This window comes from Amblyomma mixtum, chromosome 3, assembly GCF_055824585.1.
Source record: "Amblyomma mixtum isolate Tamu chromosome 3, ASM5582458v1, whole genome shotgun sequence".
In the NCBI taxonomy this organism is placed as follows: Eukaryota; Metazoa; Arthropoda; class Arachnida; order Ixodida; family Ixodidae; genus Amblyomma; species Amblyomma mixtum.
The window spans coordinates 101911960-101932565 of record NC_143014.1 but is presented as its reverse complement, the minus strand read 5'-3'; the positions used below and the strand labels follow the sequence as shown (position 1 = coordinate 101932565).

Sequence of the window (20606 nt, the reverse complement as noted above, 5' to 3'; positions counted from 1 at the left end):
TGTCAGCGTTAGTACTTTTTGGCAGGATGAACTCGCTCTTTTTTCAATTAGAACTGAGAGTGGGTGACCTCCCCAGTAGACCATACAACGTTACATGCACGTCAGCGAGATATTTACACTGGACATTAGACACCTCCACCAGACATCCATTTTAGTACCGTTTACCAAAAATCTACGTACCTACAACACCAAAATTGGAGTCTGGCCCGAGGTATAGTACGCAGTGCAGACATCCAGCTCGACATTTGCCAGATATTTGTGCATGGTGTAAGTATGCCCAGTCTACGTCGTCTAGACATCTATATAAAGAGAATATGACTGTACGTAGACCACACAGGTGAAAATTTCTAACTGGTTTCAGTCCAACTGGTTTAAGGAACACATTTCCAGTTGTCGCAACTGGAAATTTGTTCCTTAAACCAGTTGCGACTGGAACCAGTTGCAATACCAGATGCAGCTGGCACCTGTTGCAATTCCAGATGCAACGGGGACCTACTGCACTCCAGTCACTGACTTCCCTATGGAGGCGTCGGGTCGTCCAAGCACTCCAACTAGCTCAGATACAGTTGGGTAAGCGAGTACATGGTTATCACAGGAGCCAAAAACACTGCAGATGACTTTTGAGTGCTTCAGTGTTTTATTGCGCTCGGCGCTTTCACTAAATCTTGAATATTCCCGTTGAGCATAATCGTCAGGTTTATAGCTGCGGTGGCATCGGTACTCTTCTGCCGAGCCCAATAGGTCAGGGTTGCTGCAGAACAAAACATAATTGTTCACATTTATAGGTGAGAAACAAGAGGATAGCAGCCACTACAAACAAGCCCAGTAATTTATGCCATTTTTACCCATGCAAGTGTATGAAGCGTCAAAGAATGCCTTTGCGGCACTAAAAAGCAGTCGTGCTGAGCGGATTGTACTTCCACATGCACTTCGGCACACCATCCGAACGTATGCCCACACTACGGTAGTAGAGGTCCGTTGCATACATCACCAGCCTTCGTTTCAGTGCACAGCGAGTTTCGCAAAACAGCCAAACGAGTGAGCGTAAAAATATAACGTGCCGATAAATGCGTTAGAATTTTTTCATTACGAACGCAAAAATAGCATAAGATACACTTTAATGAGCGAACTGAGTACGCACCTGGAAAGGTCACGATTCCAGCCGGTGAGAACGACTTGTAGTCCTAATTCGTACTGACGGGTCCACTTCGCCGAGTAGTAAAAGCAAGCAAACTGTCTTCCTTAAGCTCCATCAAGGAAAGAACTGTTGAACAATCTCACCAGCAATAATAAGCGAATAATTAATTATATGTAGAGGTTCTTCAAACACCACGTTCCCACGGAACAGGATATGACAAATCGCACACGCCAGACGCTAGCTGCTGCTGTTGTTCTACATGCGGAGTGTACGAAACTGACGCATGTTTTGTATCGTCACTTTTTTATACTTTGTAGTCTGCTTGCTGTGGCACGAAGAATAAGCTAATAATTTATAAACTGTTATATTATTTTTTCACAGCTGTAACCACCATGCGCAGTTTGCATTATTATTGATAAAATACGATACCAACGTCAACACGATGGCGGCGTAGACAATATAGAAAGAGGGTGGGCTTAAAAAAATAATAAAAAAATAGCATTGCTAATAACGCGGGCACACAATATGTTCGCTGCAGCGCGACCCATGCTAAACATGCAGTGCAGAATTTTGAGGAAAGTGGCGTTATTCGCCAGGAGAGCGCCTACCGGCCTTTTCGCATGCAGTGCACACAGTGCGATCGGACTGAAGTTCTCCGATAGGCCAGCTTTAGTCTAATTTCACAGTACGTTCTTTTCTGAGTCTAAGGACTGCTGAGCCACAGCAGCATTTATTTCCTTCTACTCGTCCCTCCAAGCAGTAAAAGAACTTCCATTTGGTTTTTACCCACGACTAGTTCTTCCCGTTGGCCCTCAATTAGGAATTTTTGCTTCCCACTTGACCAACAAACGGAGCCACTTACTTCCCAATTGGTCCCTAGTTCGTCTCATTTGGCTCTCAAGTGGGAAACAATGTTTGCCAGTTGCTCGAAAAGTGGAACCATTGCCTCCCCCTTGGCCCCAACTGGGACCAGTTGGATTCCAACTGCATCTCAAAAGTTAACCAGTCGGCTTCCAACTGGAACCACTTACTCCCAGTTCAATTTCCAGTTGAATATTTGTCTTAAATACTGCAATTGTTGTAACTGAAAAATTCTGCATTGACAAATTTTTTGATGCCCTCAACCTACTGTTCCTTGGGTCATCTCTTGCCTATAGAGGCTTTTGCTTTAGCATGCTATGATAATGCTAACGTGATGCAAAATCCATTATAATGCAAAGAGCATTATAATGCAGAGAGCATTATGTTCACAATGCCAGCTGCCTCTCACGGAAAGAAATGCCCAAGGGACAGTGGGATGAATACCTTATATTTTTGTAATGCAGCATGTAAAGCATGGGTGCTTGCAACCCATGCTTTATGCATTTACGCATGCTTTACGAAAAGACGCAAATGCATTTTTTCCTTGACCCATGCAGGCTTTATTTCAGCTACGATGCAATTAACTTATGTTAAAAACATCATAATCAAAGTAACAGAACAGGCATATGGACAGTGCATGTAACATGGAGGCAAGATAACCAATTATCTTTAGGGTAACGTCCTGGATTCAGAGAGAAAGCAAGCACAGCAGAGAGGATCAGGTCAGGTGGGAAGATGAGGTTCGGAAGTTTGCTGGGATAAGGTGGACGCCGCTGGCACAGGACAGGGTTAATTGGGAAATTTTTTGGCCAGCAGTGGACATAAATGCTGGTGATGATAAAAAGCGGGGCTCAAGAAGTTTACTCTCAAGAAAGATGAGGTCACACATTCAGCTACACAAATGGCAAAGCTTTCTTCAGTTCAACATTTCAGTAGTTAGTTATCATTGCCCGCACGATTAGTAGTTTTAACATATATTTTAGAAAACTTAGGTCCTAAAAATTGAATTGAACCAATTTTTGTACTCTAATAGTTCGATAAGCTGAATAAAACATGTTTTATCAGAGGAAAATGGTTATTATAGTCCTGGCTGCGATTAAGTTTTTCAGTGTGGAGCTTGCATTGGTTGTAGTGCATGGTGTAAATGGAAAGTAAGAACAGTAATGAAATAACAATGTGAATCCTGACCACAGTGACTGGAATTTAAACCAACTGCGTCCATTTGAGTCAGAAACCTGATGGGTGTTCATTCAGATTTGTCTTTACTACTCCCAATATTTTTTTTTGGCAACGTTTCCGTGAAGCGAGCCCTAACACACATAAAAAAAATACAGGCAGCGCTGGTCATGCCTCCAATTTGTAGTCAACAGCAGTTTCCAACTTTAAATGCAGCAAGGCAATATAAAATATCAAATGATTGAAAAATGTGGAGTTCTTAAATTATATATCACTTACATTCTCAAGACGTCACAAGCAATATCTACGAGGAGCTACGTTAAGGCAGATATAATGTTATGGGTATGTCTCGAGCTTTTCCACGAAAAAAGGTTGGTAAATCAGACGTCTCAAAGATTTTACTCGGTACGTAGACGTCTAGACTTAATCCGTACATCTCTGGGAGGTTTGTGGTTTGCTGGATCATCTTCCTAGTTTTGCCCGGGTTTGACTTGAGAACGTAGGAGCGTGTATGCGTGCTCGAGATTTCACTTATGTTTCAGTGTGCTCAAAGGTAAAAGCTAGGCACAAAGCCCCATTCAGTTTGAATTGAGTTTCAGTGAGTTTGAAATTGAATTTTTTTTGAACTTTTTCTCATTTGACTTCGGCCTTTCAATTTTCCATTTTACTTTGGCATCAATTGAAGACACATGTCCCCGTCAGCCAAAATTTCGGGGAGTTTATATGATATCGAACTTATTCCTTTAAATGTAAGCTCAAGTGAAAATTGAGTTAGAATTCAGAGTTTCCGCGGAAATTTAGTTCACAGTTCAACTTGATGACAACTGAAGTTAGGCTCAAGCTTACCTTACTTTTAATTTAAATTTAAAACTGACTTGAATCCAAATTTAATTTAATTCAAAATTGAGTTTTAGTTTTAGAATTTGAATTTGACCTTTAATTACATTGTACATTTTGTATATTTACAATGTACATTTTGTTGTGTACATTTGTTTCTGGATTGTGTTGCTTTGTTGCCGTCAATGCCAGGGGGACCAAGATTTTTTTCAGGCCGTAAAGGAACGGCTTTTCTTCTTGGCCCCTTTCACAATGTGTACGTCATGTTGTGAAGAACAAATAAAATGAAATGAATGAATGAATTCAATCCCACCTTTGAATTCATTCGGTTCTGAATTTGGAATTTAATTCTAGCCCTAAACTGGGATTTAAACTTACACTCGACTCCTTGGGTTGCAGTTTGAGTTCCAAATTGAGGCCATGCTTAAGCTGGAGAGTGGGTGGCGGTAACATGACAGAAAAAAAATTTAGTCGACGCTGAGGCAGCGATCGAGGATTAGGTCTGAGTTTTTCCATTGTTGCATAAAGTGTGTGTGCGAAAGTACGATTTTGTGTACGCATCCTTTAATGACGGCACAATGCAGCCCTTTATATTCATCTGCCATGGCAACCCATGCGTAGCGCCACCTATCGATCGGATATTACATCATGATCACTTGGCTCGAATCTGTCTTTATTATATCCGATACAAATTCGTTATATCCAGATTTTACATCATAAACCAAATTTTGCTAGCAACGTATACTGCACAAGAAGACAAATCGTTTGACACCACCCCGAACGTTCTCGTCGAATGGTGGGGCCGCAATGGCCGTTCGAAAGTGACTGAAATTGTGGTCTGGCATGTCAAATGTCATCAGTGCGAATCCCTTCTGCGTACTAGGCTCTGGCTCAACCAGTAATTTTGTGCTTCATAGAACACTGAATTGTGCGATACCACTCCAAACCTTCTGCGTCAGCTAGGTGGTCTACTATTTATATATATGAAAGGTGTTACTAAGTGATCCAACCATGGAGGAAAACAAAAGGGGAGCGCGATGCCATGCAGCCAGCCTTCGCCAAGTGCTCGAGATGCCACTCCCTTCTCCATTTTTCGCTTTCCCAGTCACTCCTTAATGTTTTGGTTCTGGTATATTTTAGTGCGCGTGTCTGCGCAACCCGTGGCACCGGGCATCTACATCAAGGAGGTTGATCTACAGTCATTTTGCCGCCTAGTCCGCGCATGCGCACATGCAACAAGGCTAGATTTCACCGCACGTTATCACGTGGCGTGATCATGTGGGGACTGATCCCCTCCTTTTCACTATATTTTTACTTGTTAAGACTAGACTTCAAGGCTGTCGCCGGGCGTTCCCTCCTCAGTTTTTTTTCCTCCATGGGTCCAACTTTGGTGGTTCTCAAACTGAAGTATATATAGCTAAACGAAAGCCTACAACTTAATTACGGCACTCAGGTCATATGGTATGCTACCATGGATACCATGGTGTGAAACCACCATGGAGGAAGGAAAATATAGGAGAGGCCCATCTCATACAAAAGACTGGGAGAAAAGTGTGGAGGAAATCACGTGGTTTTTCTCGATCAGGAGGCCATCTTGTCCAGGAGCACCTTAGCAACGGCGTCATAGTTGCTATTCACAAATCGAGCGGCAGCAGAGGCTCGCGGCGCACCATTTGCGGTGCGGCGTAGTGTTACTTACCTCAACTGTTCGAGTTTGTTTTTGGTCGTGCTCACAGGCTGACCTTTGCGTCATTCACTCATATCTCAAGGTGCAATTCAGTCCAAAACTCATGTTGCCTGCATGGATTTGAACGTGCTCGGTGACAACGATCGCATGGACATTTCGCCTACTGCGACACTGCTCAGAGCCGATGAGCAGTGTTGCTGCTCACTGAGGGGCATTCGCGCTGTTTGTTCACCAGTGATTCAATACGGCGTGTGCTACAGAACGGTCGCTGCCGTATTGTGCGAACGCTTCGTGTCTTCTGCGTGCAGTATGCGTATGCCATTCACGCTCCTGTTTACATCAGCAGTGAAACATCGTAGCTACTTATGTGTGTTCTTGCAACGCTTCAGGGATTCTAACTGGTGTTGAATATAATATAACTGCCACTTTTGTTTTTCGGCGATTGCACTTGTGTCGGCGGGAGCCATGACATGGGCGGAGAGCGATATTGTAAATGAAGCAGCTGCGTTCGCTTTGTTCTTTAGTATACAGAAACTTTGTTGCATGCCCGTTTGAAGCGTGTAACGCTTGAAGCGTCTAGTAAGCAATCTGCCTCTGGGGCGTGCCAGGCTCAAACGTGTTCGTTCATATCGAGATCAAGCCTGTATTTTTAATCGCACGCTACTTTTAGACTCGTTTCTGCAATTGCTTTTCTGGCCGAGGTCATGGTCAAGAAGTGCGAAAAAGGCGAAGCTCGAACTGAATTCTGAGGCCTTTTCTCACAAGTGTTTATTGTGCCCATGTCCTGCGATAGTGTTATTTGTGGTAAAGTACTTAGTGAAATGAGGATCCACAAGTGCATTCAATTTTAGTGATACCTGTGGTTATGTAGAAGAAAACTAATTCAATGCGTTCATAACGTGCAATAAATTGACCTTCATCGTCTGTATTGTCGATCACAAGTAAAATCTGCTGCTATGCAGTGAGACAAGGAGGTGAAATCACCTGATCATGTTTTAATTTTGGCTGCTAAAGATTTTCCAACCTGGTGGTTGTACGCTATTCAACAGCTAGCGCACGATATTGCTAACCAGTGTTTTATGAAAGAGCATGTGCATATTACCTACTATGCATTCCAGATCAAAAATTCAAATGTAGAATTCCAGTTAAAATTATGACTTCCCCCACATGCAAGTGCAGTTTGAATGGGGCACTCATATGCTGCTTACTGCTGATTAATGTCAGAATTAAATTTTTAAAGCTCTAACTAAGGTAAAAAAAAAAGAAAATTCTAGGTCCCTTCACTGTGCCATAAGATGCCTCTGCATGTCAGAAATGTACATGGTTGATGAAAGTAGTTCTCAGTCAGTACAGTACTGTTAACACCTAAATATACCTCACCCCTGCATTATTATGAAATTTTTACAGTATTCATATCTTCTCGCCTGCTTGTGGCATAGTTTGTTTTCTTTGCCACTTATTAGCACCGCACAGCCATAGAAGGATAGCGATAAAAGCAAGCTCAGATGTTAAATACATTACAAAACAATGAAAGGCTACCAACACATTAATTCTCAATATCTGGATATATCTGCACTCAGTCTCTTAAGGAAAAGGAAGAAAAGTTCGAGAAGCATTCTGTCCTACTTGGTTAGGATAGAGTTGATCTGGCGAGTTGGTGTTGTTTTAATGGGCCCAAGTTGAGAACCACTTATGGAGCCATCGGTGCATCACTGGAAATGCAAGGCATTGGTAGGAATGGCTGAGGTGAAGATCTCATACGCGCTCGAGGTAGCAGCTGGTGCTTGGGCCTTTCGTGTGTTGCCATATGTGTAGCAGAAGGATGCAGGACCAGTGTGAAGCCAGCACAGCCTGTACTGCACCAAGTGGCACTGGCACATTGTTGATCTGGAACACTTGCTTGTCTGCTCCCATCCATGTCAACCCAGTTCTCTCTTTTTATACGGTCTTGCTACATCTTTTTGTTATTCTCTGATATCCCTCACTTCACCCCTTCCTGTTCAACTCTCTATGCCCCTCCCTTGTCCTATACCCCTCATATACTTCTTCTTCAATATCTTTTCTAGTTCATGACAGTCCTTAAAGCACATCCCTTAAGGTCATGAGATGAGGATAAGGTGGCGTAAGTATTTATGCAGGACATTATATAAGTGTTCAGTGCAGAATGAGAGGAAGAGGGTAAGCAAATCAGAGATACAATCATTGGTCGCACTATGTTCCTGTACAGTTGTTCATGCTTCTTTGCCGAAAGTCGCTGAGCTCATACAAGATTACACCTGTACAAGAGATGCTTTACTCAGCATTATATCCAGTATTTACGCAACATATGTGCAGTAGTACATTGTTCTGCAAAGACGCAGCTAAGCTATAACCTTCAATCAGTTAGCGAGAATTCATATAGATTATGCTGTTCTGTGCTGTCAGCCATAATGCAGCATGCAAGAGCACCTTCATTCTGGCTTTAGCACTGCCTTATCAAATTAATTAAGACAGTATGAAGCCAGTAGCCAAAGCGCTGAGCCATACATCTTCCATGCAGGGTCGCAACCTGCCACGCCGCGGCCAATGTGATGGGTGCAACCGTACAGTGAGGCCACCAGTTGCAACGGTCAATCCCTTGAATGCCCCACAACCGGAGCTCAGAGACTGCCAGTACAACAATGGCTACTGGGATGGCGTGCAATGCTGCTCTGCGGGGACAGACAGCAAGGCAACCACGACCAGCAGTGATGGAGTGGTTGCAGCTATGCAGCCCATCATGCATGGTACTAGAAACGAAAGCTACACACCTAATGGAGACATGAAAACATTGCTTGACCCTAACAAGACACCCACGGTGATGCTGTGCCACCATGGCGAGCGCACCCAGGCACCACCACTCAAAAAATCTTTAACACTAGATGCGGTGAATGAACACCTGACTGAAGACAGCACACGCGACCAACTCAACAGCGTCCTAATGACTGACGACTGTCTCCCTGAACAGGCTGAAGTCATGCATCAAGCTGTACAGCACACAGCTGCTAACCAACATGGGGCTATCCACCAAGCAGCCATGCAGCACCCACCTGTCCAGAACATGGCATTCCCACGTGCAGGTGTCCAGGAGGCAACCAACTGGCACCCACCTGTCCAGCAGGCGGCGGAATGGCACCCACCTGTCCAGCAGGCGGCCAAATGGCACCCAACTGTCCACAAAGCAGCGAACTGGCATGCAGCCAACCAACACCCAGGCATGCAGCACACAGCTGTTCAGGGGGCAGTCTCTCAGTGTATAGCCTGCCAGCATGCAGCCTTCCAGAATGCTACCATTCAGCACCCAGTTTTTCAGCATAGTGCTGCCCAGAAGGTAGCCTTCCAGAACGCGGCCATGCAACAGGTAGCTTCCCAGCAGGCAGCCTCCCAGAACGTGGCCATCCAACAGGTAGCTGCCCAGCAGGCACCCTCCCAGAACGTGGCCATCCAACAGGTAGCTTCCCAGCAGGCAGCCTCCCAGAACGTGGCCATCCAACAGGTAGCTGCCCAGCAGGCAGCCTCCCAGAACGTGGCCATCCAACAGGTAGCTGCCCAGCAGGCAGCCTCCCAGAACGTGGCCATCCAACAGGTAGCTTCCCAGCAGGCAGCCTCCCAGAACGTGGCCATCCAACAGGTAGCTGCCCAGCAGGCAGCCTCCCAGAACGTGGCCATCCAACAGGTAGCTGCCCAGCAGGCAGCCTTCCAGAACGTGGCCATCCAACAGGTAGCTGCCCAGCAGGCAGCCTTCCAGAACGTGGCCATCCAACAGGTAGCTGCCCAGCAGGCAGCCTCCCAGAACGTGGCCATCCAACAGGTAGCTGCACAGCAGGCAGCCTTCCAGAACGTGGCCATCCAACAGGTAGCTGCCCAGCAGGCAGCCTTCCAGAACGTGGCCATCCAACAGGTAGCTGCCCAGCAGGCAGCCTTCCAGAACGTGGCCATCCAAGAGGTAGCTGCCCAGCAGGCAGCCTCCCAGAACGTGGCCATCCAACAGGTGGCAGCCTCCCAGAATGCAGGCATTCAGCACCAGGTTTTCCAGGATACCGCTGCCCAGCAGGCAGCCTTCCAGAATGCGGACATCCAACAGGTAGCCATAAAGCAGGTAGCCATAAAGCAGGTAGCCATCCAGAACGTGGCCATCCAACAGGTAGCTGCACAGCAGGCAGCCTCCCAGAACGCAGCCATTCAGCACCCAGTTTTTCAGCCTACCGCTGCCCAGCAGGCAACCTTCCAGAACGTGGCCATCCAACAGGTAGCTATAGAGCAGGTCGCCTTCCAGAACGCGGCCATCCAACAGGTGGCCATCCAGCAGGTAGCCTTCCAGAAAGTGGCCATCCAACAGGCAGCCATACAGCAGGCACTCACTGAATACCCGGCTGTTCAGCTATCAGACTTTCAGCATATAGCTGCCCAGCAGGCAGGCAGGGAGGATGGTCAGCATGCAGCTGTTCAACAGATTGTTCTACTGCATCCTGCCATGCAGCATGCATCGTTTGAGCACACAGGCCTTGATTACGCAGTCACAGAGCAGGCAGGCTCTCAGAAGATGGCTGTCCAAAAGATCATCTTGTATCCAGCTGCACAGCACATGACCATTCAGCATGTGGCACTCCAGCACTGTGCCATTCAGCTCCAAGCTGAGCAGCGTGTCGCCTTCGAGCAAATTGCTTTTAAGCCTGTGCTCATAGAGTCTACGGTCTTCACACACACACCCTTTCAGCCTGTGGCTCTCGAGTGTGCACCTTTTCAGCCTACGACCTTCCAGTATGCACCCTTTGCGCACGTGGCCTTCAAACCCGCGGTCTCTGAACTAGGAACCCTTGAACCTGCAGCCCCTGAGCACATGTCTTTAGAACCCACGGCCTTTGATCATGCAGTCGTTGAGGCTGCAGTTTCTCAGCAAGCAAGCACTGAGCATGCAAGCTTCGAGCACACAGCCATTGCAAACACAGCCTTCATAAACACAGATATCAAAAACTTTGCCATCGTGAACACCATCATCAAGAATATGGCAGTTGTGAGCACTGCCACCAAGAGCACAGCTGTCCAGAATGCAGGTGTCCAATGTATGACTGTTAAGAAAGTGGCCATCAGGAGAACAACTGTTGAACATGTGGCCTTTGAACAAGTGGCCCTCGAGGAAGATGCTGTCCAGCACACAGGCGACCAAAATATGGATGTGCAGCAGGCCACATCTGACCATGCAGCAGACATGGCAACTGTGGCGGCTGTTGCAGCAAAGGCTTAGCTTTCACTTCGTTAGAAAGATATCAGCAGCCATATTTCAAACAGGTGCTACTAGCAGTGCCAATGGTACTACTTTCTTCATTTAGCTCGGACAGAAGCTTTCTATCACATACATGTGTGGTTGGGCAACTGTTAATACAGTACCTATCGTCCTGCTTTTAACTGCTCAAGCCAAAACTCTCGCTTTTCTTTTTTTGTTGTATTGTTGCACAATCATGCAATGGGAATTTACATACAGAGCGTATATAAGCATCCTGGATATAACTACCCTGAGAACATCCAATGTTTCGTGTTTTTCATGAGTAACAATTTTCACGCCGACGTTTTTTTTTAATGATTCGGTGAACTGCTATATAGCTCTATTGTCTGGCTTGTTTGTCTTTTTATGTTTAATATGTTACTCATAATGAGACTGGTGGGCAAAGCAAGAGTTTGGAAGTGTATTTTCACGTTTTCATAGATACGAATAAATGATTCATTTCCTGATGTTATTTACATGAATGTCATTGACCACTCAGAACAACTCAGACGGATTAAGACCCCGGAAGGTGTGTCACCAGTTTGGCTAAGCTCACTGTTTCATTCCAATACCGCACAAAAAGCTAATTTCGATCCAGAGCCACACAGGCTCATCTAGTTCTTCATAAACATCGCTACCACCACAGAAGAATGTTAAAGCCAGTAATGTTTAGTTTCACATGTTAGTTCCATTGTTGGTTTTGTGGAATGCCATAAATGTGCAACAGGCACAATTCTATGCAGCCATTTGCAGGACGAGACTGTGTGTCGTACACAGAAGCTTGAGGATGTGATGAGAACCTGAAGAATGAAGTAACGAAAGCTCGCATTTCAATGCAAAGCAAGCAAGAATAAATAACTGCGAATTTACCACATGGTCTCCAAGCACCTCCCATGTCCATGGTGTTGGACAACAGGGATGCAATTGCAACCACATCGGCCAAGCCAGAGCTAGGTATCAAGGCACAATCTTGATCAAAGACAAGCTGCAGCAATAGCTGCACTGCCCCTCGTGTCCCACCTGCAGCATGTGGAGATAGCATACTCCTGAGAATGCCCATACCCCAAGCCCACAAATTCCTTGTGGCTCAGGCCTGCCTGGGTAACGTTCTCTCTCTGGGCAGCTGGTAGTGAAAATAAGGTAGAAAATCAATAGTCTTTAGTAAAACAGTCCCTTTTGACTAGGAACAATAAAACAAGAAAACTGCACTACATATGCAACACGGGAAGCCTTTGACAGAGCTGCCAAGACCCAGGATGTGATAAAATTTCTTACACACTGCTGCAACAATACAGTTAATATTTTTGTCATAAGAGCTGATGCTGCCAAGTGCCAGATTCTAGTTGTCCACAAAGAGAAAAAAAAAAATTGCTAAGCGATACATGTCCACTCATATGTACACACATAGCTAAACTTATCTGCTTGCTTTTTGGGCACACGTGGTCCACTACTCTGATCCACTTCTGCGGAGACCTAACCATGAGAGCGCATCACGGCCATCTGCGGAATGAGGAGACAGCTCACCACGGATGCGGTTCAGGATATTGGAATGTGGATCACGCTATGCTAAAACTATTTTTAACATTTTATACTATGGCTAGAGTGTCATAATCTCGCAACAATTGGAATGAATGTGACGGCGGCACTAAGACCTGCCGCAATATACCGTCCCATCAAATTCTCAAAAGTTTTGGGGTTGCATCCGTATAGCTCCACGTGCGTCATGGGTTTTGCTTGCTCAACATGACGCTGCCTGCAAGGTGCAGAAGCTACGATGCAAAATTGAAGTTGCATGCCATTAAATATGCGCCGGAGGAAGGAAACTGCGTAGCGGGGAGACAGTTCGACATGAGTGAAAAAAATTATCCCAAACCGTTAGCCTCTTTCTGACAGGGCCACAAAGCGCACCCCAAAATTGACGCCCACTGAGAACTACGCGTTAGCATGTCGTTTCTATACTTTGGCTGATTAAGGATGTGGAAGTGAACACCAGCACTGCTGGTGAATGTTTGTGCGATGTGCATTCCCAGCATGCCATACACACCACGGGATGACCACAACGCAGACCTATTCTCTATTTTCATTACGTGAGGTGACAATGTGCCAGGCCATCGTGGTGCCCGCCACATATATATACTATCAGAACTGACTGAAGGATTCTCTGAAAAATTGCGCTTTCCACTAGCGCTGCCTAACTCAGAGGTAGGAAACACGTGATGCCCGAGAATTTTGGTGCACACTTAATGCAGGCTCCTCGTAATTTCTCGTAATGCAGCAGCATGCAGCAGGCTTTGCCTTTTGTCACAGTTTGGTGCTATTGGTGCAGCAATCGCATCACTGTACCCGTGTACCATTTTTTATTCTGCAAAACCAGTGGTTGAAATGACTTGAAAGTGACGACATTCAATTTCTAGAGTCATTCTGAGTGCAATGCTTTCATTGGCATGCATGTGAGGATAAAATTTCATGCCTTACAAAGTGTTAAAACAGTACTCTTGTCCACTGATGTCCGACATCTCTCCTATGAAAGAATCTGATTTTCCATCCTAAGCACCATGTGTAATGCTGAAGTTAGAAAACATCAGCCCGCTCACCACAATAAAAGAGGATGTTTGCACTGCTAACATCTCCAGCATAACATCATGCTTTATTGCTAGTGCACTTGTTTGCACATACCAAAGACGTTTTTGAAGAGGTGTTCTCAATGTGTCAGGAGGCATCTGTTGACAACTTGAAGGAGGTGGGAATTCTCTAAGGCAGCAGCAACTCACTCTCTGCCATCCAACTGCTTGGTGACTGAAGAGAAAAAGAGGAATGGAACAGTGTTACTTATGCAATAGTGAGGAAAGCACAGCACATAATTCTATCACTCAGCCTGCACGTATTAAATAGCAAGGCATGTATGCAGTAGCCTGCAGGTCTCGAAGCCAACAGTGCCAGTGACAGTAACAGAGAACAGCAGATACCCTATTGCTCAGGAAGACTTCGCACGAAGACAAAGCGCATGGCAAAGGCCCCAATCTGGTGATGGGGAGTAAGACTAAACAACCTTTTGCAGCTGAACACTGAATGGGTAGGTTACTTTTTCAGCATGCATGGTACATGCTAGCTCTACATGGTGGCAGTACACCCTGAATGAACTCTGAAAGCATCCCCAACAAAGGGATAATGCTCCCGACTGAAAGGGCAACATTAAGCTTCCAGTGCAAGCACCCAGAGAATTCCTGGTTCACAAGCCTGAATAAGTGTTTGAGGCATCCTGACTAGTGTTTCAGAGGAGGACAACAGAAGACAGTCCTGTGTGTCTTCCTTTGTCCTTGTCTGAATGCGCTATTCAAGATGCCTCAAATGATCAATCAATTAGCCCGATTGAAAGCATCAGCTGAGTAAGTGGCTACAATGGAAGTGTTGCGGAGACTGAACCATGAACAGGTTACAGTTCTTGGCCGAATGGAAGCATGGGTGTCAACTCGCAACACGACTGCAGAAGCCAACATTTACATAGTGGATGATCTTGAAGACACTGCGTACATGCCTAGAGTAGTGTACAGTGAAATGATAAAAATAAAGTGAGTTTTCAAGACACTTGTTTGGCCTGGGTAATATAAAATTTGCATAAAAATTCAAGCTAAAGCACAGCTTTTGAGCTCAGCATTCCACACAGAGTAGCCTTAGCTCTTTTTTCAAAGATGAAAGCAAACTACAGGACAAGGTCGAGCTTGGAGTCATGACTAATGGAGATGGCACTGTATGCATTAACCGCGCAGAGGTAAATGATATTGTGAAGTTCACCCTCTTCCAGACAGTAGGCGTGTTTTCAGAATACTCAAGACTTCCACTTTTTGAAACTTGAAGCCAATTTTGCTTCTGGCAATTCGATCTTACTGAAGAATCACATAAGCTGTCACCCTTCATGAAATGTTTTTGTAAATACAGGTTCAAAAGCCTTTATTTCGTGTTAATTCTGCACCTAATTTTTTGCAGACAAAGATGTCACAGTTCCTAGGCAGACTAGAAGGTATAGTGTGCAACATGGACAACACAATAATACTCGTTAATTCGTTGTTCAAGGGCCGGAAAAGATGTTCAAATAACCCCAAAGTTGAAATTATCGTATGATGCTGAAAAAACTGAGAAACACCACTTTCACCATGGTAAATTTATCTGGTGAATACCTGCACAATGGTCACTTGCCTTTGGCATGAGAACAGCATGGCAATGACTATTCTTGACGTTTCCATCAATGCTCTATAAGCGCACACACTGCTGCGAACGTCGAAGGTGAACTGCCCAAATACAGTAACGGCATCCTTGGAATCCTTCACAGAACCACACAGATATGCTCCTATGCGGATGCATAAACCGAAGCACCATATCTGCACTCCGTAACACCCTGCCAACGCTTGCCTGCCACATCACATTTGTTCAAAACTGCAGTGCAGGAGGGCTACGAATATTACTGCAACATTTGCTGCCTTATGTCTCCCACAGGTCTTTGTGTAGTTTTGCCACTTGGCTTTGGTCTATGCACCACAATGGTCATGGTAGCTGCAACTTATGTGGTGAAAACTTCAGTCAGGGAGTTCTCCCTGACTTTACCTTACCAGGCTAGGAATACTCTATATTGCCTCAGGAATAAATAAAATACAAATAAACCATAAGAAACCAAAATGCTTAAACTGCACAAAAAAAAATTCCGTACTTGAGTTTCTCACATTGCTATGACTTTGCTCATATCAGATAGATGGCATCTGTATGCGCATTCCTAACATGACGAGTCTCACTGCAACAAAAAATCCTGTGGATTTTCCCAAAATTGTTGAAGCTTTTTGTAAAAGTGCAATTTATATCAGAGAGAGATGAGAAATGTTCAAAGGAGTACTTACTGGCAAGTTCAGATACATGAGTGCCAGGAAGGATTCGGAGATTCAACTTGAATACAGGGGACAGGCTACGAAGCAACTTCTCTCTTATGGCAAGTCCTGTAAGTGTAGCCATGCTGCAGTGTGAAATGTTAAGCCAGAAGGCCACATCAATAGAAGACTTGTCTAGGTTCACCTGCAAAACACAAGTAGATACATACACTCCTGTGAGGAAGCATGCACAAGCCGAAGTTAGAGGAACTGAAATGGTTTTCAGAGAAAAATAAATGATGACTAAAGCCCTGTTCAATGGCAAAAGCCAAACAGCATGTATTTTTATCTCGTGCATGAAAAAAGAAAGAAATATCAAACACGTCATTGTACCAAAACTGCTGCCAGAAAGCAAAAACGTATCACCTTTGAGAATCAGCCTCACATGACTTCTTATTTCAATGCAACAGTGCCTGTTTATGCAGCCAAAGCCCAGCATTGACGTTTTTTGCCTGCACTTCAAATCATGGCTCTTATGCAGCTATTAGTGCAAAGCATTGGCTGGATGTCATGATTCAGGCTGACACATACCACAACGTTTGCTGCATCATTCTTTCCTCACTCAGCCAAAGACTGGAACGGCCTTCCACACGACGTCGCTGCAACCACCTGTCCATCCTCATTTTTGAATTGTATAACTGCCATATTTAACTAATAACATCTTTCTACATAAAGTGTGATTCTATCTGTACCCACCCCTTATGTAATACCCCCTAACTGGGGGTCTTTAAGATAATAAAGTGAAGTGAAGTGAAGTTGCTGTTCTATCGAAAAGTGACTGTGGTTGTCCACTAATTACAAAATGAAAGAGTTGCCTGATAACTTCGACTATATTTGAACTCCACAACTCACGTTCACTGTCGGTGGACGGTGACGGCGGAGTGACTATTGGAGACTAACTGGCAGGTGAAGGTATGGGCTGATGGCAACATCAAGGCCAGTTGCTGCTGTAGGCGAAGGTACTGATGTCGCAGCGAGTCATCACAAATGCTGCAATCACCCACGTATTAAAAACATCTCACCATCTGCCTCTTATGGAGGTACTCCATCATGCTGCTTGTAATAATATTTGCACACAAAAGAGAAATGCTATAAAGCAACGTGCAAGGCTGGACAGAAAGATGAGAAGCCATATGCAGTGCGCCATGCCACCCAATCGCTTACACGCACACACATGTACATGCACACACATACACGGACTGTCATTTCAGCTGTTTGGTGAGGGCATGGCTCAGGTGCCGCGTCTAGCATGCATATGCCATAACGCATATGCGGTCAACTCAACCATGATCTCAACACGGCTCACTAAAACAGGCATGGCCGCGGAGCCATCTGCTATGGAGCGTGCAAAGCACCTTGCACTACTTGCACCAGAAGAACTCGCCGGGAGGCTAAAGAAGAAGTGCAGAGGAACTCGTGCAACACGAAATCAAATCGAGTGCCGAAGTGCAGGTGGCGCTAGCTGCACTGTCAAATCGAATGCGAGAGTGCTGCACCTCCTCAACTGGTGCAAAAAGTGCAGCCATATTGGGAGACCTAGAGTTATCAACAACTTTCATGAGTGGCCAAGCATAAATGCACAAGTGCCCCAGTAGGTAAGTGAAGTAAGCCAGTTTTGTAGGGCTACTATGCCAAAGGAGCTGAACCTTTTCTCTTAGTCTACATGCTATGAACTATGCATGGACGCAACACAAAACAAACAATATTAACACTACATGGTCACCAGTCCCCTTTAAGTGGAAGCCTCCAAACTGAAGTAGGCCCCAGGAATCTATTTTAAAAGTGTGCTCTAACCATGATCGAGTCTCAAATTCTTCGTCACGAGCTAAATCATATCTGAAAAAGTTCACAATGTTCTTGTGCCTACCTAAAATGCATCTACCCCTGCAGCTAATGGAAAAGCACAGTCACATTTTGTATGGTAAGTGGCAAGAAGCCTGGTGGGACATCTAGTAGCTGCAGCCGAGTTGTAGCTGAGCTACTGCAAGAAAACTGTTTAAGCACCAGGCTGTACAGCACTTGGAAGGTTGCAAACATAAGCAAGAAGAAAAGCATGCCACCATTTTCTCAAAACTTTGCATTTTTAATATTCACAAAGTCTATTTTCAATGGCACTGAAGCTCACTACACATTCATTGTCTTTTAAATTTACTTCTCCTGCTTTCTATCATTCAGCAAAAATGTCAATATTTACCAATGCCAGATGTGGCTTTCATCACAAACTATGCAACATGCTTTTTGCATAACCTGGTATATGGTGGTATGGTATGCCATGTTCAACATCCCAAAGCTGCGCATAGGCTATGAGAAATGCCATACCGGAGGGCTCTGGATTAATTTCGACCACCTCGGAATCTTTGTGTTGCTTTGTATTACTGTAATGACTGTACTAACTGTGTTTTAGTGTACTGGCCTGCTGCAATTTAATGCTTGTACCTACTCCTATCCTGGCCCTGGTTGGACTGACAGTATGTATAAATAAATAAAATAAATAACATGCCCTGACATCACATAGCACACAGGTTTTTTTGCATTTCACCCCTATCGAAATGTGGCCACCAAGGCAGGGATTCGATTTCGCGACCATGGACACTGCAACCAAATGTCATAGTCATCATGCCAGCACGGCCAGTTGATGTATGTTATACAATTACAATGTAATTGACCACAACAGCTGATTTGGTCTACTCAGTGGCTATGCATGCGTGATGTATGCTCGAAACAGACACTTATCAAGCATGCCTTTGCAAAGCCCACTCTAGAGAAAGAGCTAAAGTTTCCTCAGGTCGGGTTGACTTCAAAGGCTAGTGAAATTTCGAACGGAGTGTCTAGTGTTCTGTCCAGACAGAACGATGTGACTGCTGCAAGAGTTCCTTCCAAACACAGCATTTATTGACACTGCAGTTCCATCCGTATATACCGGACCCCTCGTTCTTTTTCGGACCAACCTCTAGTGTCAAATGTCCCATCAGATCTTGATCAGACTAGCGCCAGTGCATAACATCACAGCATGCATGACGGTATACTATTGCTGTGTGGTTTGTTTTGATATCTTTAGCACCTAAAGTGATTAGGTTTGCTTTAGTTAGGTTAGGTACGCTGTCATGGAGCTGTTTTTCTGGACATAACTCTAAGAGTGGTTAATATTTTTTCAGAATGGCTTGTGTTCTCCTAGATGAAGAAAGATTACTGCTGTTAGAGTGCTGTCCACACATACCAGTGCATAGCATCACAACGCGTACAAACATTTGCTGCTGCGTGGTTTTAATTTTGTCAGGTTTGGTTCTTGATTATTAGGGAACTTAAGTGACAGTCACTGTTTCGTGTGGACGTAACTGAGAGGGATTTTTGTTACTCATGGACGGAACGCTAGCCACAGCCAATTTGGAAACAAAATTAAATCCTGCATTTCTAAACTGTATGATAGCGGTATAATGGTGCAGAGGCAATCTGAAGGCATGGTCAGTTTCACACAGACCGCTTACCGGAGTTAAACCCGCCCATTTTACTGTTATAAGACACACTGATTTCAGATCATGTTAATATCTCAGATACAATGACATGCACTTCTTTTACTGGCGACAACATATGTTTATGGCTACGAAGGGCAGTATGGTTAACGCATTTAGACAAACAGCAGCAATGGCTACAGATGGTATGTTACGCTCGTTTAGCATGCAGGAGCTGCCTCATGAAACATCAGTATTTCGAAAGCATATCAAAACTCGCGTGTCGATTGCATCTTCAATGTCATCGTTCAGTTCATCAGCTGTTGTCACTCTGTCCTCGGCCTTTTTTTAGGTTGAAGGATTGAATTGGGAAACATTTTATTTCGTCAAAAAGAGCTTGGTGATCGGAGGGCCATGGTAGGTGGCCGCTAGTCCATGGCTATTGGCAACCTGGTTGGCCTATTTGAAGGCCCGAGCTTGCGTCTTCGGGTCTGAGCTGGCCAGCACAGCCTCCCACCGCTCGAGAGAAGGGATTTGCACTAGGTCCGTCAGAGGCGGCTGTTCCCTACAATCCCATAAGATGTGATCGTAAGTGGCGCGTTCACCGCAGCGGAAACATCGGTGTTTGTATTGCAAGGAGTGCATGAATGACATTTGCACGGGGTTCGTCAGGGAGTGCGTCTGAAGCCGTCTCCATGTGGTTTCTTGTGCTTTGGACAGCGTTTTGGCGCCCCACGTATGATGGTGGGTAATGTCACGAAAAGAGGTCATGCCGTCTATCATAAACCCTGGATGAATAGGCGAGCTCCCTGCCCTGTTGATGAAACCTCAGGCTTTATTGTGAGCTGCCTAGTTCCCCAGATTGTCCAAGTGGGGACTCCACCCAAACCAGTTTGATCTCTCTGGGAGGTTGGGCTGCTTTTTCAAGAATGCTACGGGTGGTGGGTACTATTCGGCCCCTTACGAATTTTGAGTCGCTGAAAATAATATCAGCGGTGGTATTAGCTATAGCTAAAGCTATTGCCACCTCCTCCGCGATCTCAGAGGAGCTTGTTTTTTTAGTCGTGGCTGCGAGCAGTCTGTCGGACCCATCCACCGCCACCAATGCGTAGGCCTTGTTGTGTTGGTACACCGTAACATCCACATACAACACTCCCGAGTGCTGTCTGTACTTTGCATGCAGAGCACGTGCTCTGGCCCAACGACGTCCCTCGTGGTGCACAAGATGCATGTTCTTGGGCAGTGGTTTTATGCGCAGGTTCTT

At 45.1% G+C, this 20606-nt stretch overlaps 2 protein-coding genes across 5 annotated transcripts in view; one reads left to right on the top strand and one right to left on the bottom strand.

Moving 5' to 3' along the window:
• LOC149351175 (uncharacterized) overlaps nucleotides 1-13436 on the top strand; it is a 111977-nt gene extending 98541 nt beyond the window's left edge. For 2 of the 3 annotated variants that reach the window (XM_089580463.1, XM_089580464.1), the window contains exon 5: nucleotides 8239-13436. In XM_089580463.1, the coding sequence (XP_089436589.1) occupies nucleotides 8239-10962 (2724 nt within the window). In that variant the 3' untranslated portion in view covers nucleotides 10963-13436. The remainder of the gene's footprint in view (nucleotides 1-8238) is intronic. The other variant, XM_089580465.1, reaches the window with a different exon arrangement.
• A 172-nt stretch (nucleotides 13437-13608) lies between these two features.
• Nucleotides 13609-20606, bottom strand: part of LOC149351172 (cytosolic iron-sulfur assembly component 2B-like) — a 98258-nt gene continuing 91260 nt past the window's right edge. For both annotated transcript variants that reach the window (XR_016290543.1, XR_016290544.1), the window contains 3 exons: nucleotides 16746-16883; nucleotides 15867-16038; nucleotides 13609-13776 (listed from right to left, as the gene is read on the bottom strand). The gene's annotated coding sequence lies outside the window, so the exon portion shown is untranslated. The remainder of the gene's footprint in view (nucleotides 13777-15866; nucleotides 16039-16745; nucleotides 16884-20606) is intronic.